We start from the raw sequence: 25664 nt of genomic DNA on the forward strand, positions 1-25664 counted from the left end.
AAGTGTTTATCAAAGGAAGCGACAAAAACAAAACTCGAAAGATCTAAACAAATGCCAAAATCTGTATGGGAAGCTGCAAAAGACCCATCATTCAATAAATTTTATCATTTTCAATATATTCCGTATGTATTAAGCACATGCTATTTTCCTACAATGATATTACGTTCATAAATCAAAGTATGTTGCTGGATTATATATAAGATGGTTATTTCAAATCAAACAAACAAAAAACCAAATTGAATTCAACATTAAAAGTGTAACAATACACATACAATTGTATACACAGAATATTCGAACTCACGCTCTAAAGAGAGAAATTACAAGAAGCTGGTTGGGATCATTTCAATGAGAGAAAAAAATGTTCGCGTAATAGCGTTGATTTCGTGTAATTGCACAAAAAGAATTATTTTCTACTACGAAAATGAATCTAACAGTCTTTGGTAAGAAATACATTCTCACACGGTTTACCACAAGTACGTGCAGAATTCTACAACGTTTGTCATAAAACAAATCGTAATTAGGGAACTCCATTTTTGTCTAAGCCTTGTGCGCAAAATACTCAACATACACTCACCGACTCCAAAATATATAGGGATGTTATTGATGTAAATCTGACTTTAATAAAATAATGCTCAAGATGGCTGTGAACATACTGCATCATATAAGACGTGTTAGTTTGTTTGTTTGCTTAGTTTATCGCCCCGTGAACAGCCAGGGTCATTCTAAGGCAGGGTCTTCTTGTAGTAGTTGGGAACTACCTCACTGAAGAACATACGGGAGGCCCGTCGAATGTCATCCAGAGCAATTACGCCTGAGAATACCCTTGTCAGCAAAATTTAGGAAAACATATGTAAAACGGTCACATACTATGTTAACAGAATCACGACTACTACAAAGTCAAATCCAATTATAAGTGTACATTAGACCAGTGATGTATTTTCATTTATTTATTTACGCTTTTATAATTTGCGCAGTATTTAAAAACCAGATTTTACACTTATAATGAGTTTTGAAATAACAAAGGATCGAGAAGGACCACCTAGCCGCGCCCATGTCCGTCACAGGGAGCTGTCCAGCCCTGCCGCGCCCATGTCCGTCCCAGGGATCTGTCCGGCCCTGTGGACGAACTGGATGGATATCATAGGACAAGTCTCACCTGAGGGGGATACAGGCACCGGAGGTACGCGACCACCGACCCCCTCACGTCGCCTGAACATAGCACACGCAGTGGAAGGAGACGTTAAACCAGTCAACCAACCAACCAACAAAGGATATCAACACAAGCAGTACAATCATCATGGCCTCTGATCAAGTGACCTATCAGTCGGATCTACAAAAGAATCAATATAGTATCAAGGTTGTATTTAATCTGACCGGTACTGGAAGGATCCGTTATAATACTAAAGAGTAAAATGGAACCCATCGTATCAAATACAGCGTGATTTCTATCCTAAGCAGACAAATCATCAACGTTTTAATCTCCTAGTAAATACATTTGTATGGCGGGTGTTTTCTATGACGATGAAGACGTTTATCCGTCCTGAACACCTGGTCTTATTCTCACTGTACGTTATCAGGAGTCTCCATACAAAACTATAACTGACCTTATTATATGCCATGAATCATTAATGTATAAATGATTAGTTTTTATACCAAGAGATATTTGATTGGAAACTAAAATCAATTATCAATATGTCACGTGCCATATATCACGTGCTGGAACTAATTGACAAGGTAAAGAACTATAATTGTGTATCAGGAATCAGTTCTCCACAAACGATTGGGTATAGAAAAAAGAATACATCCCGACACTCTGACAAAGACTGGCAATGGGACCACAGTCACAAATCGAACCAAGACCTTTGAAATAAAACTAACTGAATTAAAACGTGGCATGCAACATTATATCTCTCGTCACCACATGTGGTCCCCGTAATGATGTCACACGTCTTCATGTGTGGTCCGGTAATGGTGTCTTCAGTCACCACACGTGGTACCCGTCATCACGTGTCTTGTCACCACAAGTGGTACCCGTCACCTAATGTAGTACCACCCTCGCCATTTTACGTAGCATCCGGCATTATCTCTACAACAGACATACTACTATATTTTTCCCGCCATGGTAACCTCGTCGACACTTGTGGTCCACGCCTGATGAACTCGTCATGGTATTTCTCTCAATTCCACATGTCGATCACCATCCAATGTCCTATAAACACTCGATGTCGCCAGGTTTGCTAAGTGCATATTTGAATCACGGTCTGAGAAATAGGTTATCGACAGGCCATAATGACTATCGTTACTAAGAATATAAGTCTGTATAATATAGAGATTCCCATTATGAATTACGATCAATTATCATTGTTATTATAGGTAATTAGTACGATATATATATATAGTATCAGGTTCAATTTCTCTCAGTTAAAGGTCAAAATATCCCACGAACAGAGTACGGTCTATTGTGGAGCTGGTAAAATAGTAAAAAGAGTCTATTGAAGTATCATTATAGGTATCGTGAAAGGATAGACCTTAAATAAACACCCCCATTCACAGCATTAGTGTATTGTCAACACAATGAAAAGTTGAAAATTTGTATAGACAAGTATTCAATGGATTTTCTATCAAACCTACACTACAACAATATAAATTTTATCCTTTGAAGATAGAAGCTGTCAGTTCAAGATATAATGTACATTGATATCAGGTTTTAGACGAAGGAAAAATCAAGTAAAATCAATTATTATATAATAGATAATAATGAACAGTTCAACCATGAAGACCGGTATTTAATGACGGATATTAATGTTAATTTGCGCTCAATACGCAAAGGCCTTTCCGTCGCGAAAATCACGTACACTCCACTCCCTCCTTCCTAGCCACACGTATTATTTGGTGACGTATATCGTATTTATAAAACAGATGAAAAGAAAAGTTCGCGGAAATAACCCCACGCGTATAGATTACCTTTCGAAATCGCCAATTTAAAATCCGCATAAAAAATAATGTTTACAATATATAAAATATGGAGGATTTTTATTCTGCACGCGCGTGGCGTCATGGGATGACCATCAAAGGCAATCGGCCGTTTCCGTAATCAAGACACATTCACGGAAAGTTACGATTTGTCTTTGACCGATTTGGTTTGTTTATATTAATGGTGTGACTATAAAACGCTCCGTAAGTAGGTTTGATTGTCACACATAGCTTGTTTATATATCAGTCTTTATGGCCTTCATTCTGTAGGGAACTAAGACTGACCGCGTGAGGCCGAATGTCAACAATACCTGTGCGTATTTAAACCTCGGGACAATACACCATAAATACCTTATGGTAGTCTGGACAATAGAAGTAATCCTAGCTAGATTTCTTTGATATATCCAAAACCTTTCTAATTTAATTACAATTTAATTCATTTTTTCTCTATTTTCAAATATAATTTTAATAGAAAAGTTTATTCCTTATTAAAATATGCCAACCAAGTGTTCGTTAAACCTTGAAACTCTCCGGTATTTCGGCTAAGCTATGAGTTGTAACCGTGCCGTTGAGACAGCGTGTACCACACAATGGTAAGGAAATAAGTGTACAGTAATTATCGACAGGGTAGGTGTCCGGGTATTTATTCTCCGGGTCTTTAAATCACAAACATACTGTATTAACGTTCGGTAACTATGTAGCATGTCCAGACGTTTGTGTTGCCAAGTGGATTTGTCGATCGTGAAGAAGAGAATTTAGTTCCGGGAGTAACACAAAACTAGAAGGAAGGAAGGTAAGTAACTGTTATTACTTTTACGTATTATTTGTATATTTACCAACTTTTACAAACATTTATATTATACAAAAAAGTAATTTATTCACTAGTTTCAATAGTTGAGTATATATAATTGTAAACTTTTTCTTTGGTGATCAAACATGAAGATTATAGCTTATCTTAATTCCTCTCGAAAAGTACCATACACGAGTATATATGGAAGGGAATGCTTGGCCACGTCCCTGAGTTAATATATAACTGTAATTTCATATTCATACATTAATGAGAACACGTATAACCAACCCCCCCCCCCCCCCCCCCCCCCCCCGGCCGTTCCCCTCTCACCCTACAACTCGGACCACCCTAATATCATAACAACTTAATAAGATGAGTGACACACACTTCTATGTATCTGTGTAAATAGTGGTTTGATATTAACTGCACGTGAAATTTCACTGTCTATTGAAATCAGAATATATTTTGACACAGATGTTCCCTAGCTGTCGGTGTTAGCTTTGCTGTGCCGTACTGTAGGTCACAAGTCGTATGCATTATAGATGATCGAACGTGTCAACTCATATAGCGGATTTCCTTGTCTTTGTTAAACAAAACAGCAGCAGACTAGTCCCCAGCAATAAACATCAACACCTAACCCCCAGCCCTTGCCCCCTAACTCCAACACCTAACCCCCAGCCCTTGCCCCCTAACTCCAACACCTAACCCCCAGCCCTTGCCCCCTAACTCCAACACCTAACCCCCAGCCCTTGCCCCCTAACTCCAACACCTAACCCCCAGCCCTTGCCCCCTAACTCCAACACCTAACCCCCAGCCCTTGCCCCCTAACTCCAACACCTAACCCCCAGCCCTTGCCCCCTAACTCCAACACCTAACCCCCAGCCCTTGCCCCCTAACTCCAACACCTCACCCCCAGCCCTTGCCCCCTAACTCCAACACCTAACCCCCAGCCCTTGCCCCCTAACTCCAACACCTAACCCCCAGCCCTTGCCCCCTAACTCCAACACCTAACCCCCCAGCCCTTGCCCCCTAACTCCAACACCTAACCCCCAGCCCTTGCCCCCTAACTCCAACACCTAACCCCCAGCCCTTGCCCCCTAACTCCAACACCTAACCCCCAGCCCTTGCCCCCTAACTCCAACACCTAACCCCCAGCCCTTGCCCCCTAACTCCAACACCTAACCCCCAGCCCTTGCCCCCTAACTCCAACACCTAACCCCCAGCCCTTGCCCCCTAACTCCAACACCTAACCCCCAGCCCTTGCCCCCTAACTCCAACACCTAACCCCCAGCCCTTGCCCCCTAACTCCAACACCTAACCCCCAGCCCTTGCCCCCTAACTCCAACACCTAACCCCCAGCCCTAAACCTCAACTCCTAACCCCCAGCCCTTGCCCCCTAACTCCAACACCTAACCCCTAGCCCTAAACCTCAACTCCGTACCCCTAGCCTCCAGCCCTAAACCTCAACACCTAACCCCTAGCCCCAGCCCTAAACCTCAATTCTTAACCCCTACCTCTTGCCCCCTAACTCCTAACCCTCAGCCCCAATCTAATTAAAATATTTTAATTAGATTATACCAGCCCCAACTCCGAACCCCTAACCCCTAGCCCTTACCCCAGCCGCTAACCTCCACCCCCATCGCTCTCCCATCCTGCCCCTGCCCCAGCCGCTAGCCCCCACCCCAGCCGCTAGCCCCCACCCCCATCGCTCTCACATCCTGCCCCTGACTTGATTTAGTGTACTCCCTCCATTTCATTGTCACGACGCCAAATAAAGCATGTCGATGCAACACAAATGGAATTTCTCTGTCACCAGGAAGTCTTTTAATAATGTATAAGATCCTACCTGGCACACACGGTAGAGAAACCGAGAGAAAACTTATAAATTATACATGTACCAATATACTACAGAACGTGGCGTATACCTACCACAGCTACACTCTCCGACATCTTACCTTGACTGTGGCAAAACATTCAACTAACCATGCGGCTTATTACACATGGCTACGCATGATGAAATATTTAGTGGTGAAATATTCGGGTTGCGAACTTTGAACTATAGTGAAATACTCAACTTATTCTGCTTACGTATCTAGCACTTTCAGTGAAATATTCGATCATTCGACTTACCATTGGTTTCCCTATGGTTAATGAATGTTAATGAATGTACTAGATTAAATACGGCTCACGATTCCTGAACTATCGCCAAAAAAAATTCTTCTCGCCCCACTAGCACGCATTTGTACCTGATACTCGACTCTTTTGACGCCGACAAATCGAAGTTCCGCCCTTCTCTCATCTTTTACATCGACATAAAGCGATAATTTTCACAATCTAATTAAAATCAAGATGATCATTATCACTCCGTTACATGAACATCTAACAACATCCCATAAGGAGTCACGTCAGGGTGACCTTTGAAATGTGTGTATTTCACTTTCAGGGCGAACTGTCAATTTGTCGATGTCATCGAAGCAAAACATTTCGTCACAGCATGCAACTGAAGCAAACCATTTCGGCACAGCATGTATATAGATATACATGTATGCTTTGTGGGACGAAATGACTTGAAACAAATTGAGAGATTATGCCAGCTATGCACTCTAGTCAAACTAATTCGGACATATAAAATTCACTTCCAAGATTCTGGGAGTAGTAATTTGATTAGCTAATCCAAAAGGTCACCCTGACGTGACCCCTTTTGGGATGTTGTTAGATGTTTATGTAACGTAGTGAGAATGATCATCTAGATTTTAATTAGATTGTAGTTTTCATTTGTACATAAGATATCGCCTGATTTAGTTTATTATGTCTTGATGACTTAAAAAACAATATACAAAACAGTCTTTAATCAATTAAAATGATAACAATATGTTAATCAAATATCTATATCACAACGAAAACAAACCCCCGTATTGAGTAAACACACCTTCAGTTACACACAAATCATAACTTATGTTATCACATCAAAGTCATATTTAATATATATATAATTTCTATGCAGTCGAGTGACCCCTTCAATGCAAAATGTTCAGCGCTCAATTACAAAATTCTCGTTTGCCGTTTAATTAAGCTCTTAACACGCATCGCGTCAATATCGCCCTCTCAGGTATATCAAGTCACTCCCGAATTAAACACTAATGTCTTTTTGATATAGCATTACATTAAATCTACCAATGAGTGTCTGTCTAGTGAGTAAAGGCCTTTGCTCCTTTATACAAACATCAAATGATATGATCATCAAAATGCGAGTTCACCAGAAATAAATATCTACACAAATATCGTCACGGCTCGGTTGACAAACCAATACCTGTAACATGATCGATCATTTATTTTAGGAGACTATAATATTCGTGATCTATATACACCAGTGTGTGTTATGTTTGATCACAGAGCCTTGGCACCCCGTGATTAGGATACTCCGTTAATGGCCAATCAGGATTTCATTTCATCAAAATAATTTTGTAATCGACGGAACGAATTTTAGTGATGTCCTCAGCACAGAGATTTGTCGGTATTTATTTAACTGTGATAACCTCGGTATGTATTTAACTGTGATAACCCCTGTATATATTTAACTGTGATAACCTCTGTATGTATTTAACTGTGATAACCCCTGTATGTATTTAACTGTGATAACTTCTGTATGTATTAAACTGTCATAACCTCTGTATGTATTCAACTGTCATAACCTCTGTATGTATTTAACTGTGATAACCTCTGTATGTATTCAACTGTCATAACCTCTGTATATATTTAACTGTCATAACCTCTGTATGTATTTAACTGTGATAACCTCTGTATGTATTTAACTGTGATAACCTCTGTATTTATTTAACTGTGATAACCTCTGTATGTATTTAACTGTGATAACCCCTGTATGTATTTAACTGTGATAACCTCTGTATGTATTTAACTGTGATAACCGCGGTATATATTTAACTGTGATAACCCCTGTATTCATTTAACTGTGATAACCTCTGTATGTATTTAACTGTGATAACCTCTGTATGTATTTAACTGTGATAACCTCTGTATGTATTTAACTGTGATAACCGCGGTATATATTTAACTGTGATAACCCCTGTATTCATTTAACTGTGATAACCTCTGTATGTATTTAACTGTGATAACCTCTGTATGTATTTAACTGTGATAACCTCTGTATGTATTTAACTGTGATAACCGCGGTATATATTTAACTGTGATAACCTCTGTATGTATTTAACTGTGATAACCTCTGTATTTATTTAACTGTGATAACCCCTGTATGTATTTAACTGTAATAACCCCTGTGTGTATTTAACTGTGATAACCTCGGTATTTATTTAACTGTGATAACCTCGGTATATATTTAACTGTCATAACCTCTGCATGTATTTAACTGTCATAACCGCGGTATATATTTAACTGTGATAAGCTCGGTATGTATTTAACTGTGATAACCTCTGTATGTATTTGACTGTGATAACCTCTGTATGTATTTGACTGTGATAACCTCTGTATGTATTTAACTGTGATAACCTCTGTATGTATTTAACTGTGATAACCGCGGTATATATTTAACTGTGATAACCTCTGTGTGTATTTAACTGTGATAACCTCTGTATTTATTTAACTGTGATAACCTCTGTATTTATTTAACTGTCATCACCTCTGTATGTATTTAACTGTGATAACCCCTGTATGTATTTAACTGTAATAACCCCTGTATGTATTTAACTGTCATAACCTCGGTATTTATTTAACTGTGATAACCTCTGTATGTATTTAACTGTGATAACCTCTGTATGTATGTAACTGTGATAACCCCTGTATTCATTTAACTGTGATAACCTCTGTATGTATTTAACTGTGATAACCTCTGTATGTATTTAACTGTGATAACCTCTGTATGTATTTAACTGTCATAACCGCGGTATATATTAAACTGTGATAAGCTCGGTATGTATTTAACTGTGATAACCTCTGTATGTATTTGACTGTGATAACCTCTGTATGTATTTAACTGTGATAACCTCTGTATGTATTTAACTGTGATAACCCCTGTATGTATTTAACTGTGATAACCTCTGTATGTATTTAACTGTCATAACCGCGGTATGTATTTAACTGTGATAACCGCGGTATGTATTTAACTGTGATAACCTCTGTATGTATTTAACTGTGATAACCTCTGTATGTATTTAACTGTCATAACCGCGGTATATATTTAACTGTGATAACCTCTGTATGTATTTAACTGTGATAACCTCTGTATTTATTTAACTGTCATAACCTCTGTATGTATTTAACTGTGATAACCCCTGTATGTATTTAACTGTAATAACCCCTTTATGTATTTAACTGTCATAACCTCGGTATTTATTTAACTGTGATAACCTCGGTATTCATTTAACTGTGATAACCTCTGTATGTTTTTAACTGTGATAACCTCTGTATGTATTTAACTGTCATAACCTCTGTATGTATTTAACTGTGATAACCGCGGTATATATTTAACTGTGATAACCTCTGTATGTATTTAACTGTGATAACCTCTGTATGTATTTAACTGTAATAACCTCTGTATGTATTTAACTGTGATAACCTCTGTATGTATTTAACTGTGATAACCTCTGTATGTATTTAACTGTGATAACCTCTGTATGTATTTGACTGATAACCTCTGTATGTATTTGACTGTGATAACCTCTGTATGTATTTAACTGTGATAACCTCTGTATGTATTTAACTGTGATAACCGCGGTATATATTTAACTGTGATAACCTCTGTGTATTTAACTGTGATAACCTCTGTATTTATTTAACTGTGATAACCTCTGTATTTATTTAACTGTCATCACCTCTGTATGTATTTAACTGTGATAACCCCTGTATGTATTTAACTGTAATAACCCCTGTATGTATTTAACTGTCATAACCTCAGTATTTATTTAACTGTGATAACCTCTGTATGTATTTAACTGTGATAACCTCTGTATGTATTTAACTGTGATAACCTCTGTATGTATGTAACTGTGATAACCCCTGTATTCATTTAACTGTGATAACCTCTGTATGTATTTAACTGTGATAACCTCTGTATGTATTTAACTGTCATAACCGCGGTATATATTAAACTGTGATAAGCTCGGTATGTATTTAACTGTGATAACCTCTGTATGTATTTGACTGTGATAACCTCTGTATGTATTTAACTGTGATAACCTCTGTATGTATTTAACTGTGATAACCCCTGTATGTATTTAACTGTGATAACCTCTGTATGTATTTAACTGTCATAACCGCGGTATGTATTTAACTGTGATAACCGCGGTATGTATTTAACTGAGATAACCTCTGTATGTATTTAACTGTGATAACCTCTGTATGTATTTAACTGTGATAACCTCTGTATGTATTTAACTGTCATAACCGCGGTATATATTTAACTGTGATAACCTCTGTATGTATTTAACTGTGATAACCTCTGTATTTATTTAACTGTCATAACCTCTGTATGTATTTAACTGTGATAACCCCTGTATGTATTTAACTGTAATAACCCCTGTATGTATTTAACTGTCATAACCTCGGTATTTATTTAACTGTGATAACCTCGGTATTCATTTAACTGTGATAACCTCTGTATGTTTTTAACTGTGATAACCTCTGTATGTATTTAACTGTCATAACCTCTGTATGTATTTAACTGTCATAACCGCGGTATATATTTAACTGTGATAACCTCTGTATGTATTTAACTGTGATAACCTCTGTATGTATTTAACTGTAATAACCTCTGTATGTATTTAACTGTCATAACCTCTGTATGTATTTAACTGTCATAACCTCTGTATGTATTTAACTGTAATAACCTCTGTATGTATTTAACTGTAATAACCCCTGTATGTATTTAACTGTGATAACCTCTGTATGTATTTAACTGTCATAACCGCGGTATATATTTAACTGTGATAAGCTCGGTATGTATTTAACTGTGATAACCTCTGTATGTATTTAACTGTGATAACCTCTGTATGTATTTAACTGTGATAACCTCTTTTTGTATTTAACTGTGATAACCTCTGTATGTATTTAACTGTGATAACCTCTGTATGTATTTAACTGTGATAACCTCTATGTATTTAACTGTGATAACCTCTGTATTTATTTAACTGTGATAACCTCTGTATGTATTTAACTGTGATAACCTCTGTATGTATTTAACTGTGATAACCTCTGTATGTATTTAACTGTGATAACCTCTGTATGTATTTAACTGTGATAACCTCTGTATGTATTTAACTGTGATAACCTCTGTTTGTATTTAACTGTAATAACCCCTGTATGTATTTAACTGTCATAACCTCGGTATTTATTTAACTGTGATAACCTCTTTATGTATTTAACTGTGATAACCTGTTTGTATTTAACTGTAATAACCCCTGTATTTATTTAACTGTGATAACCTCTGTATGTATTTAACTGTAATAACCTCTGTATGTATTTAACTGTGATAACCCCTGTATGTATTTAACTGTAATAACCTCTGTATGTATTTAACTGTGATAACCTCTGTATGTATTTAACTGTAATAACCTCTGTATGTATTTAACTGTGATAACCCCTGTATGTATTTAACTGTAATAACCCCTGTATGTATTTAACTGTAATAACCCCTGTATGTATTTAACTGTGATAACCTCTGTATGTATTTAACTGTCATAACCCCTGTATGTATTTAACTGTCATAACCTCGGTATGTATTTAACTGTCATAACCGCGGTATATATTTAACTGTGATAAGCTCGGTATGTATTTAACTGTGATAACCTCTGTATGTATTTAACTGTGATAACCTCTGTTTGTATTTAACTGTAATAACCCCTGTATTTATTTAACTGTGATAACCTCTGTATGTATTTAACTGTCATAACCGCGGTATGTATTTAACTGTGATAAGCTCGGTATGTATTTAACTATGATAACCTCTGTATGTATTTAACTGTGATAACCTCTGTATGTATTTAACTGTGACAACCACTGTATGTATTTAACTGTGATAACCTCTGTATGTATTTAACTGTGATAACCTCTGTATGTATTTAACTGTGATAACCTCTGTATGTATTTAACTGTGATAAACTCTGTATGTATTAAACTGTAATAGCCTCTGTATGTATTTAACTGTCATAACCTCTGTCAGGCATATATTATAATAATATTATGATGAAAAAGAAGTATCGTACGTAATCATATGTCACGAAAAAAATCACGTTCGTAAACTTTTCGTAAACGCGTAAGTTATAGAATAGAGAACATTCGTTCGTTTCTTCCTCTCGTCCGCCCATCCATCCATCCATCCATCCATCTAGTTATTTCTTTAATATGTTAACAACACGTATTAGGAAATTCTAAATATTTTGCCAGAGGTGGTTGTTATTCATGGCTAAGATATTATATATGTCACGGTTCCCCAACAAACACAAATATAACTGTAGCGCAAATTTCGATCTCCTAGTTTGATACAAGTAAGTGTTGAGACGCCAGGGAGGGGGTTGTTAAAAGGTAGAGTTTCTAATCGTCGTAAATAAAAGCGGCTTTCCAATCTCCAGATAAAGAAGGTATGTAAATACTTGTCTTATTGAAGTCCGTAACAAAGCACCACTTAATAGTAGGGTTGTAAAGATTGTGTTGATAACATTTACAGTTTAAAAAGAGTCATAAACTTTAAAATGTACAGACTAAACATTCAACAGCGGATACAATGTTCAGAACACAGACGTTCAGAGGGGCTTGACACTTTAATACAGGACACAAAATAAAATACCTAACCCCAAACCCGACCCCAAGATCAGTTATTTGGACCACAGAGGTTTGACACGTTCATATATGAAATATTTAACCCCAGTGTCCGAACCCCATATCACTTATTTGGGCCACAGGGGCTTGGCTAGTTAGCTCCTGTTGTCCACGTGAAATGAAGACCTCCCTAGTGTTTGTTTAATTAGTGGAACAGTCATTTTCCAGATAGAGCTATTGGTACCCAGTGCTATATTACACAATTATGACGTCATAATTATAATGTTGTCCAAACCTTTCATTTGTAAGATGTTCAAACTAAAACAAAAAACAAAAAACTCGTATATAAGATTACGTAGGAACTATATTTGAACCACATTTTGTGACGTGTGGAATACCGTACAATGGGGCCATGGCATTCATGGGGTGATGAATGTCATATGAGATTGTAAGGGCTATATAATCATTGTATATTATTGAATATCATTCATATTTCTTTTTGGCTATAAAATGATTATTAAGTATTTAATATTTCTTTATTTCTTTTCAAAATTCATTTCAGTCTTTCTCCAGCATGGGTGTTATGCGTACAGAGAAGCCATGTTTATGACAGAAATACGAAAGAGATAAGAATCGCCATGCTGCGAAAGACGATTAAAAAGCTTCTGGTCGTGGTCTCCATGGTGACGTTTCTTGTGGTGATGTACATGGTCACGTGGTCTTACGACGCCGGATCGCTAAATCGTAATTATCATCTTCCAGCACAGAAGCAAGTGCCTCTGTTGAAAATGGTGACGTCACCTACTGGGCGTAAAACGTCATTACTTGAGAAGTCTGACGATTACGTGGTACCCAATATTGTCCATTTCACGTGGATTGGAGAACGCTTATATTTACAATTTCATCATTTTCTGAGTATAAAGTCAGCAGCCATTTTTATTCGACCGGACTACATCTACCTTCATTGTGACTATGAACCCGTTGGTATTTGGTGGAAGACCCTTCGGAGCATCGTCAAAATACAAGTGATAAGGGTAAATCCACCATCTTCCATATTTGGTCATAGGGTGAAACGCCCTGAACATAAATCCGATCTTATAAGGTTAGATGTTTTAAAGGAACAAGGTGGTATATTTCTTGAGAGTGACATCATCGTGTTAAAGTCGTTTGCGCCTTTAAGGAAATACGATTTTACAATGGGTTTGGAATACCATGGAAACCCGGGTAGATTAAATAACGGCATTATTATTGCTAAGAAAAATGCAACATTCTTGAATATTTGGCGGGAAACATTTCGTAATTTTACAGAACGTGAATGGGACCAACATAGTTCTATCATACCGTACAACTTACAATACCAGTTTCCGCACTTGATACACGTGGAGGAGAAGAGCCTGAATTATCCAAGCGGACCAGACCGCCGGCTCATTTATGATGACATTTACGACTGGAGAGGTAACTATGCTATACATCTGTGGTATGAACTTCACGCGCTCACGCACTCGCCAGTTGATATAAAGTCCATGAACACGACATTTGGACAAATTGCCCGGTATGTGTATTACAACTCGACGAAGCTAATGTAAAAATACTGTATGTGAATCTGTTGGTGGGACCGTTTTAAGAATGACGTTCGGAGCAACATCTCGAAGTTGACATGTCAAAATGTCTGATTATTTTGTCATTATCACTTTTAGCCCTTAATGGAGTTGGACTGTGTCGATTTGTAATGCATGGAAATAATTATGAATGTCAATATTGACCAACATAAGCGACATTTTAGAGAGTGTGGCAAGGGGATGAAAAACAGCCATAGGCATGTTCTAATATTCGGTGGCACATTACCTACACTTACAGGTACACACTTAAACAGCTTACCTGTGTCATGGCGCTACAACAAAGGACGAACCACAACACACTAACACTGAATACAGGATATGAGAAAACGCGTTCGCGTATGTCTAACTGTGATAAACTATTTATTGTTTATTTATTTATTTGACAATCCGAAACAAATTAAGTCAACTGATGCTAATCACTCTTGATGGTTCGGCCAGAACACGAATGGTCTTACTGTGGAAAGAAACTCAAGTCCAACGAGAAAATCCATGTGATTTGGCAAGTGTCCTCATGCCTTTTCACGTCCGATCGGGGAATCGAGCCCCGGCCGCCTAGATGAAAGGCAGGTGTGTTAACACTGTGTCACCCGACCACCCATCTATTACTTTTCGCGGTCCAGTTTGCCGAGAAAGCTTCCTTTTATCTAATCATCAATTGCAATTTTCACACAACGAACCGCCAATCGGAATACGTCGGCAACTATCGTTTTTTCCCCCGAGCTTTCCGAAAAGTCCCGAATATGTCCGATATATTTTTGTATCCCTAGTCATACTCGATTCATTTACCATTTGATCGTTATTGATTAAATCAAATAAATTTGTGATAAAATTAATTTGGTGGAAAAAAGTAAGTTATTGAATAAAGTTGTTACAAGTCTATCAACATGAAGTCATTGTATGTTGTTACCTTTTCGAATGCAAGTGTACCTCATGAAAAGGCATGAGGACACTTCATTTGTTCGATCATGATATCTATGGTTCGATGACATCTGACCTCTGATTTTCCGTTACATCTATAATATTACCTGTATGTTATAGTTTCTTCATGCGTGTTGGCGCTTTACCATAAAACTTGGAAATTTTGACACCGTGGTGCTTTTTGTCTTCGTTTGTTGACAGCGTGGTGCTTTTTGTCTTCGCTTCTTGACGCTGTAGTGTGTTTTGTCTTCGTTTGTGGATGCTGTGATGCGGTTTGTCTTCATTTGTGGACGCTTTAGTGCGTTTTATCTTTGCTTATTGACGGTTTGATACGTTTTGTCTTCGCTTGTTGACGCTGTAGTGTGTTTTGTCTTCGTTTGTTGACGCTGCGAGTTTTGTCCACGTATAGATATTTCGATAAACTTTGCTTATTTTACAATTGACGCCCTTTTGAGCCAACTAAAAAACCGAGAGAGAAAAAGTCATCATGTGATATAGAAAAAAGGGACAACTGTTATCCCGTGCTGATAATGTTAACCAGGTTAGAATGAATTCCAATACAAATCCAACTTTTGCCGATTTATAGTGCTACAAATGTACCTCACTGAAGCATACTGCCGAAGACACCAAGCAGGACACCCACCCGGTTACAGACTGACAACGGGCGAACCAGTCGTCCCACTCCTAATATGCTGAGCGCTAAGCAGAAGTAGCAACTACCATTTTAAAAGACTCTGGTATGTCTCGACCAGGGGACAGAACCCAATGTCTTCCTCACAGGGGCGAACTCACAATTAATGCCAAACGTGAGGCATTGTCAAGAGAGACATTAGGAAGAAGAAAGTTGTTCACAAAGAAAAGTAAAGATCCCATATTTAGTCGCCTCTTACGATCATGCAATGGGAGCAGCAGGTACAATTCTAACGCCCTACCTGCAGGGACAGTCTCAAGAAGAAATACGAGGACGAGGAAGTAACAAACCGAAACAACTGATTATGAATGTTTTAATGTCAAATACTATCCGACGATATCGACTTGCTGATACCGCAAAAGGATCACTGGGGATATGCCTTAGCGGCTTTACAGATCAACAAAAAATTCGCAACATTTTGGAATACAGAAGAAAGAAGGGTTTATGGAAGGGTATTAAAAGGAATTCGGCATTTCCTCGAAAGGAATGACTAGTAGGATGACATCGGCAAGAAAGACACAATCACTCGATACAAAATAAACAAAAAACAAACAAAAAACAAACAAAAAACAGAAGAGATTCCTGACAGACACATTGAAGAATCTTCATAGGAAATCTTTGTTTGAACAGACGACTGGTTCGCCCGTTGTCAGTATAATGTGACCGGGTGGGGTGTCCTGCTGGATGTCTTCGGCAGTATGCTTCAGGGAGGTAGCACTATAAATCAGCAAAATTTACGGCCTATCACAAGGAGACTTGACACGAACATACCGCAGCCTCCCAAAACACACATACGCACTCACCACACGCATACATGTCGCACGCACAGGAGGCCGTCCTTAAATGACTTTAGCTGTTAATAGGACGTTAAACTAAATAAACCAAACCAAACCAAACCACCCAGAATTACGAGCATCGTATGCACTATTTTGCAGAATGCGACCGTTTTGGAGTCTTTTTCCGAAAGCACAGGACAGAGAGACGTGTCTTTGCCAAAAAGCATGAAAATCTCCGATTGAAGACGGAACGATACGAGAGACAGTGCCCATTTCGGTCACAGTGTAGTTGCATATATTTCTAGGAAATCAATACCCTTTTGTTCGTTTGTTCGTTGTGGGGCAATTCTCGCCATGGTCCATCAGGTGTCTGGGCCCACACTCTGCAACTTTAAACTTTAAAAGTGAATATATACACAAATGTAAATACGTTTTGATGCAGAGTTCTTGCTCAGCATTTTAATAACCACTAGTTAGGTCCGACAGTAATAACCGTGACATATTTACCCCATGAAAGTCAACAGAAGTCAGTACGCAAATCATAAATATAATAGTTTAGGAATGCGACACATGTGAATACGAATGTATGTATTAAAACACAAAATAATAATTATATTTACATTATACGTCACATTTAAATCAATGTGAATGGACCACAGTATATCACAACCAATGCTTGACTTAAGCGTAGGTACTCTGTCGCCTTCAACGGAACGCGATGTTTACCTATGCTGGACTGTTGCCCCGTGTTAGCGGCTCGTTGGGACAGCATTTCACAAATATATACATGCTCTTGATGGTGTGCCGCCATGCGCTCGATCCGACCTTCGAGAAACGGCGACGTGAGGATTTGGAAAGTGTTATAACGAGACTGTTGTAATAGAGTATATAGGGTGATGAAGAGATAAACCTCCTGGTCTGGGCGATACTATCTCAATAGATAACGCTACTGTTTGTCTAGAATCATCATTGCGACCTGATCTTTGACATGAGACACCCGACAAAGAGCAAATCCCTGTCGATATTTTTGACGTCATTAATAGCATAAGCTCACCTACATGCTTTGATAAAGGTAGTGAGCCTTCAATTCCATTATAAGATGTGTTCATCAACTGACCCATTGACCCATTTTTATGTCATAATGCAATAATAAATTTCAGTGATATTAGCGATTGGTGGACATTTTCACTGATACTAACTTAATGCAAGGTTAAAACAAGAAAGCTTTTAATGATCAATTTTGATGAGGAGGGTTTGCGAAATAACATTTACCAGGTTTACTAGGCACATTGACAAAGAAATAAATCTAGTATAACACCACACCCGGTCACATCACATTGACAACAGGCGAACCTGTCGTCCCGCTCCCTAAATGCTGAGCTTTAAACAGGGACATCAGCTACCAGGCTTTCTATATCTCAATCAGGGGCGAACGCTCAGCTAAATGCTAAATGTCAGGCATTGTCAAAAGAGACATTAGGACAGAAACAATTGCTCAGAAAGATAATAAACGATGGTATCCCAAAGATAGTCGCCTCTTATAGTCTTTGACATTTTATGCCCTTCCTACACGTGTGAAAGATCGTAGATTTTATGCAAAAGTATTCGGTAAATACACAAGTAGGTACGCTATTGATTTGTAATTTCTTATGGGATCGCAAATATCATTGCTTCGTAAGGTCTGACGATTTGATAATGTACACAAATATTTCATATTGATAGGCTAATACAAAACAAACCTCTCAATCAGCGTCGCACGATCTACTAGGATCTACAAATCGTGCTAGTTTATATGATATATTGAGGTGTGCGATTTGCATAAGAACATAAGTAGATACCATGTACTTTTGTAAATTTTTAATAATTATGATGAAAAAATGTAAAATGTAACCAATTTCAAAACAATTACATTATTTATATCGGTAAAATTACCTTTAGTTTCATAATGGGTTTTTTTCATTGTTATGTAGCTCCAATTTCCCTAGACAATATGACAGATACGTATACATATGTATGTTAATTTCTTCACATGGTGTAAATTATGGAAATATAACGTTCAGGTGACGTGACGGGCAGATAAGCTGTAGGTATGAAATATCAAGTCGTCGTGGCCGAGTGGTTAAGGCGATAGACTAGAAATCTATTGGGGTCTCCCCGCGCAGGTTCGAATCCTGCCGACGACGGATGATTATTTTTGTTCTCATTCTCTCCCACATCCATCCATGTCATGAAACAATCTTTATATATTATGCCTTTATAATACCAGCAAGCGTGAAAGTTGACGATCTTTGGTTGTAAGAGTATCTTAATTTTATATCCACATTGATTATAATTCCACACTATGCTTGAAAACATTTCATTTGAACAAGCCTATATAGATTTTCTCCTATGATGGCAATTGGATTGTATAAATATAAAATTAATTCATAAATTTACTATGAAATGAAAAAAAAAAAATACATGTAACTAACATTTAAGGGAGATAACTCAAACATTCACACATCATTCATACATTTTGCTTATATATACATGTATACATAATATTTGATAATAAAATATTTAATATGAACTTTATCTATAAGAATAATTCATTGTCAGGCATTGACCAAAAGTCCATGTGCATGTATGCACAGGTCGTGCCTGTCAATAATTAAGCGAAAATAATATATATAAATGTAAGATATTATATTATAAATTGTCAGAAAATTACTATCAACCAAAATGTTTAGCAGATACTATACTTTGCATATATAAAAGACTTAGCATACTCAACTGATGACACATGTGATCAATGGCAATGAAGATGGAGGGATCTTTCAGGACATGTATACTTATACATTTTAACAAAAGATGAATGTATAAATTACTATATTATACTTATATTATATCATATATACCCCATATTTATTTAAATATAAGGTATATATTATATAACACAGTACAATACAATATAATATAATGATATACAATATATAATATCATGGCTTATATATTTAAAGCATATAGAGATGAAAGCGTCTCGATTTACCAATGATTAATTGAACATCATTTAATATTTGTATATTTACAAACTTATCACAGTCAGGGCAACTTTGTAAGAAAGTGTTAATGTTAGAATGATAATGATTTGCATAACTATCTACTGAAGTACACAGAGAATGTCTCATAGCATTATACCTAGGACATTCAAAGAAATAATGTGAAGCAGTTTCATTTCAATATCACAGGCACAGGTGGGAGAGTTTAATAAATGATCATTAAATAAATCAAAATTTAAACTGCTACATGAATTTCTAAGCTGACAAATAATGATATTAGTCTTTCTATTTCCTTCAAAGAAAATTTGCATTGAGTCACATTCAGCATTAATATTATTATTAAGTTTGCATTTAAAAGCTGCTAGAGAAGAAGAGTTGAAGAGGTCAGGAATAGCATTGTTAGTTGTGTGGCATATTTGGGGGAAGAAACTGTCAAAGTAATTGTTAGTTCTGCATAGAGGAGGATTGAATAGTTGTGATTGTCTTAGGGAATACGGGTTATCATTTTGGTTGTTAATAAAAGGAATAAGGATATCTTGCAAGTATTGTGGTGATAGTCCATGAATTATTTTGTACATCATTATGTGTTTGTGTTTATTTCTTCTATCTGACAGAGATTCCCAGCCAATTTCTCCATATGTGATGTTTCTGATCGGAGTCCTGTAATGATTCTGGCTGCTTCTAACCGCGGTGGCCGAGTGGTTAAGGTGTACCGACACTTTAACACTAGCCCTCCACCTCTGGGTTGCGAGTTCGAAACCTACGTGGGGCAGTTGCCAGGTACTGACCGTAGGCCGGTGGTTTTTCTCCGGGTACTCCGGCTTTCCTCCACCTCCAAAACCTGGCACGTCCTTAAATGACCCTGGCTGTTAATAGGACGTTAAGCAAAAACAAAACAAACCAAATTCTAACTGAACATATTCTAATAATTGTTTTGATTGGTGAGTGCAGTGATCCCAGATTATGTCTGCATATTCTAAAATTGGTCTTATAAATGCTGTATATATTTTGATTAAAGACTTACGATTCACTTTAAATTTTATGTATCGAAGAATATTTAATCTACTGTATGCTTTTCTATATATACTGAAACGAAAAAGAAACGCAACATGGAAAATTGTGATTAATTTTGTATTAAATATACATATCTGTATAAAAATCGCGGAAATAAACATGCACCCTGCCTAACACCCATACCAATCTTCAAAATCACCCAAGTGTGACTAGAGACCTATGCACTTCCGGCGCGGTAAAAACATCAAAAACCGTGCCTGTACAAACATATGCGTTCTTTTTTCATTCAAACCAGTATCAATTCATCACTAACATTGAGCCACATCATCGCCAATACTTTTGCAAACAATAATTCCTTTTACAATTATGCCACGGTTATCAAAGGTTGATAGAGGACGTGCTATAGCGATGCTTCTGGCAGGGAACACGCAACTTCACGTCGCTCGACAATTCAGAGTTCACAAATCGACTATTAGTCGATTAGTTTCACGTCTTAACGCAACAGGAAGAGTCGATGACCAGCCGAGATCAGGACGTCCACGCGTAACGTCGCGACGTCAAGACCAGGTTCTTAGGTTGGCACACCTGCGTAACAGGAGATTAACGGCCGCTGAAACGGCAAGGAATACGATTGGTAATCATAACCGTCGAATTCATCCCCAAACAGTGATCAACAGACTGCGTGAGGCTAATTTGCGTGCAAGGCGACAGTACGTTGGTTTACCACTAACACCGCAACGTCGAGCACGTCGTATGCAATGGGCAACGGCACATATGCCCAGACGTTTTCCTATGAGACGTTGGAGGTCTATGCTCTTCACCGATGAATCTCGATTCACGTTATTTCGAGCAGATGGCCGTCAACGTGTGTACCGGCGTCGAGGCGAACGTTTTGCTGACGCCTGTGTTTTGGAACACGACCGATTTGGGGGTGGATCAGTTATGGTTTGGGCGGGAATCTCCCATGGTTTGAAGACGCCTTTGGTGATAGTCAATGGGAATTTAACGGCCGTACGCTATCGGGATGAGATCCTTAGGCCCCATGTTGTGCCGTTTGTTAGGCAGCATCATCTAACCTTTCAGCAAGATAACGCGAGACCACACGTTGCAAGAGTCTGTAGAGACTTTCTTGCGACACAGAACATTGTTCCTATAGATTGGCCTCCATATAGCCCCGACCTGTCCCCAATCGAGCATTTGTGGGATGAATTAGACAGAAGAATTCGAAATCGCCGTAACCCCCCAAATACCCTCCCTCAGTTAGCAAATGCACTCGTCCAAGAATGGAATAACATTCCAATACGGAAAGTCAATGCCCTGATGAACTCAATGCAACAAAGAATTAGAGATGTGATAACTGTTCGAGGAGGACACACACGATATTAGGGCACGGTTTCAAAACTGCTGCCATTTCAACTTGGATTCACGTAGGGTACTACCAATCATGACCTTCTAGCAAAGTGACCTGTTCTTAAAAATCTCTAAACATTTAAAGGATGTTACATCAATATTCAATATTAACTATTACATATGAAATTTAAACATAATGCTCACAAGTATTATTTTATTAAACCTACAATTTGAAGTTGCGTTTCTTTTTCGTTTCAGTATATGTTGCATCTTTTTGTAGTGCAAGTCCAAGATGTTTGTGAACTGCTGTGTCTCTAATTTGTCTATTTTGGAAAGTTATTGGAGGGTGATTTTTGTTGAGTTTCCTTGAAAAGATAACCGATTTAGTTTTGTTAGGGTTAAATTTAATGTCCCAAATACCTGCCCATTCACCAATATTAGAGAGATCATCTGCTAGAGCTTGTGCTGGATTATCATCTATTATTACATACAAAGAAGTATCAACTGCAAAAAGTTTGATATTCCTTGAAACACTATCAGTGATGTCATTTATATAGAGGAGAAAGAGAAGAGGTCCAAGAACTAATCCTTGATGTACCCCTGCATTTACAACTTTGAATTGGTAGAGACTCTTTGCATTCTGTCCGAGATAAATTTTGAAACCATAAAAGTAAATTTCCATCAATTCAATACATTTTAAGCTTCTGTACAAGACTTTCATGCCAGACTCTGTCAAATGCTTTACTTAAATCACAGAAAATAAACCTGAGCTCCTTTCCCTTGTCCATATTACTAGTGATCTCATTATAAACAAGAGGCCCATGGGTCTTAACGGTCACCTGATTTTTGAAATATTTCAGTATATTTGATTGACACTTTTTGGCCTGACCCATCAGTCTAAGGATCAGTCAGGGCCAACATGCCCATACCATTACGCAGTCATCGCATGCGGATAATGTTAAAAAATTTAGAATGAATTTCAAAACAAATAAAACAAATGATAGTTTGGTTTGGTTTGGTTTATTTTGTTTAACGTCCTATTAACAGCTAAGGTCATTTAAGGACGGCCTCCAGTGCGTGCGACATGTATGCGTGTGATGAGTGCGTATGTGTGTTTTGGGAGGCTGTGGTATGTTCGTGTTAAGTCTCCTTGTGATAGGCCGGAACTTTTGCCGATTTATAGTGCTACCTCACTGAAGCATACTGCCGAAGACACCCAGCAGCACACCCCACCCGGTCACATTATACTGACAACGGGCGAACCAGTCGTCCCACTCCAAATATGCTGAGCGCTAAGCAGGAGTAGCAAGTACCATTTTTAAAGACTCTGGTATGTCTCGGCTAGGGGACAGAACCCAAAGCCTTCCTCACAGGGGCGAACGCTCAACTAAAGGCCAAAAGTGAGGCATTGTCAAGGGAGACATTAGGAAGAAGAAAGTTGTTCAGAAAGAAGAGAAAAGATAAGATCCCAAATTTAGTTGCCTCTTACGATTCTGCAATGGGGGCAGCAGGTACAATTCTTACACCCTGCCTAAATAATAGACAAAAATGTGATTTCCCTATATACACTATAGTAAAGTTTACCTCCTCCCCAGGGGCAAACGTGAGACCCCAGGGTCATGAAATTCACAATTTTCGTAAAGCACATTAAGACCCTTCCATTTATGAAGAGTATTTGATTCTACAATATCTGAGAGTAGAAAAGAAGATTTTTGAAATTTAAGTCAATTTGACCCTTTTTGGCCCCGCTTACCAGCCCCTGGGGGTCAACCAGGGCCAACATGTACATACCATCAAACTGTCATCCTATGCTGATAATTTGAACCAAGTTAGAATGAATTCCAACACAAATCCAACAAATAATAGCCAAAAATGTGATTTCCCAATATAAACTATAGTAAAGTTTGTCTCAGGTGACCTAATAAACAACAATTGATTAACTGTGGAATCACCTGGTATAAAACAAGACTGATGCTTTAAGATTGTATTTTCAATTAAATAGTTTAAAAGATATTTAAATATAATTTTTTCCATTATTTTACTGAAACATGAAGTTATAGATATTGGCCTATAGTTTAAAACATCATTAGATGACCCACTTCCTTTATATATAGCATTTATGTTTGATTGTTTCCAACTATATGGCAGTACTCCTGATTCTAGGGTTTTGTTGAAAAGAATACTAAGGGGTAAAATAAGAGAGTTACTAAGCTTCTTTTTTTTTACAATTTTAGGAACAATACCATCAGGGCCAGGTGGTTTGTTTACATTGAGAATACTAAGTTGGTCCATTACATCTTGCTCAGTGACGTGAATATTAGTTAAGGAGTGGGGAGCATATGGTTGTGCTTTCTGGGGCAACTCAGGGCAGTTCCCGGAGATAATCTGTTAGTATATTCACTCCAGTTCTAAGAACTTGCTGTGTGTTTGGACCGTTTTTCTCCGACACAATCCTATCTAAGGCTTCTTCGTCCAGGTTGTCAAATCGTGTTGATGAAACCATTTTGTAGCGTTCACCAGGCGAGTTCTAAACAAATTGTGAGACACAAACTGTGTCTGCTTCGTCATGGTCGCCAAAACGTTTTCGAAAAGCGCTTTCGGACTTTATCGTTAAAACAAGAGGTGGCAGTAGAGACGGTCCGAAGGGATATGCCAAATGCATTGTCCAATCAGAATGAATGGAGCAAAAAAACGCGAAAATATGAATGCGCTCAATCCAGGTAAATAACACTTTTGACTATTAACCTGGCTGCCCTGCAGGTAGGGCGTAAGAATTGTACCTGCTGCCCCCATTGCATGATCGTAAGAGGCGACTAAATTTGGGATCTTATCTTTTCTATTCTTTCTGAACTACTTTCTTCTTCCTAATGTCTCCCTTGACAATGCCTCACTTTTGGCCTTTAGTCGAGCGTTCGCCCCTGTGAGGAAGGCTTTGGGTTCTGTCCCCTGGCCGAGACATACCAGAGTCTTTAAAAATGGTAGTTGCTACTCCTGCTTAGCGCTCAGCATATTGGGAGTGGGACGACTGGTTCGCCTGTTGTCAGTATGTGACCGGGTGGGGTGTGCTGTTGGGTGTCTTCGGCAGTATGCTTCAGTGAGGTAGCACTATAAATCGGCAAAAGTTCTGGCCTATCACAAGGAGACTTGACACGAACATACCGCAGCCTCCCAAAACACACATACGCACTTACCCCACGCATGCATGTCCCACACACGGGAGGCCGTCCTTAAATGACCTTAGCTGTTAATAGGACGTTAAACAAAATAAACTAAACCAAACTATAGCTATGGATCTATAAAGATGTGGTACTATAAGTAAGACTATATACAGCTATGAATCTATAGCTATGACTATACAGCTGTGGCACTATAGCTATGAATCTATACAGATGTGGCACTAGCTATGAATCTATACAGATGTGGCACTAGCTATGAATCTGAACAGATGTGGCACTATAACGAAGACTATATACAGCTATGAATCTATAAAGCTGTTGCACTATAGCTATGCATCTATATAGCTGTTGCATTATACCTATGACTCTATAAAGCTGTGACATATAGCTTTGTAGTTTACGTATACCATTTGGCACACTGAGTCCACCCATCACAATCGTAGTTTACGGATACCAGTGAAAATTAAAGGGCACTCGTATTCAGTGTTCATATGTGTTATTTTTTCAGCTGGTTACGCCATTCCTCAATAGT

At 38.0% G+C, this 25664-nt stretch overlaps 1 protein-coding gene and 1 non-coding gene across 2 annotated transcripts; both read left to right on the forward strand.

Annotated features, from left to right (window-relative positions):
• The first annotated feature begins 3542 nt into the window (after positions 1–3542).
• On the forward strand, positions 3543–15048 carry LOC117341285. The gene is made up of 2 exons (XM_033903138.1): positions 3543–3766; positions 13113–15048. The coding sequence occupies exon 2, from the start codon at positions 13189–13191 to the stop codon at positions 14134–14136; it is 948 nt and encodes a 315-aa protein (XP_033759029.1). The 5' UTR covers positions 3543–3766; positions 13113–13188; the 3' UTR covers positions 14137–15048.
• Positions 15049–18655: 3607 nt separating this feature from the next.
• Trnas-aga lies at positions 18656–18737 on the forward strand. Its single transcript has one exon. It is a non-coding gene; the product is annotated as a tRNA-Ser (tRNA).
• Positions 18738–25664: the final 6927 nt, after the last annotated feature.

Source organism: Pecten maximus, chromosome 13 (assembly GCF_902652985.1).
Source record: "Pecten maximus chromosome 13, xPecMax1.1, whole genome shotgun sequence".
Lineage (NCBI taxonomy): Eukaryota > Metazoa > Mollusca > Bivalvia > Pectinida > Pectinidae > Pecten > Pecten maximus.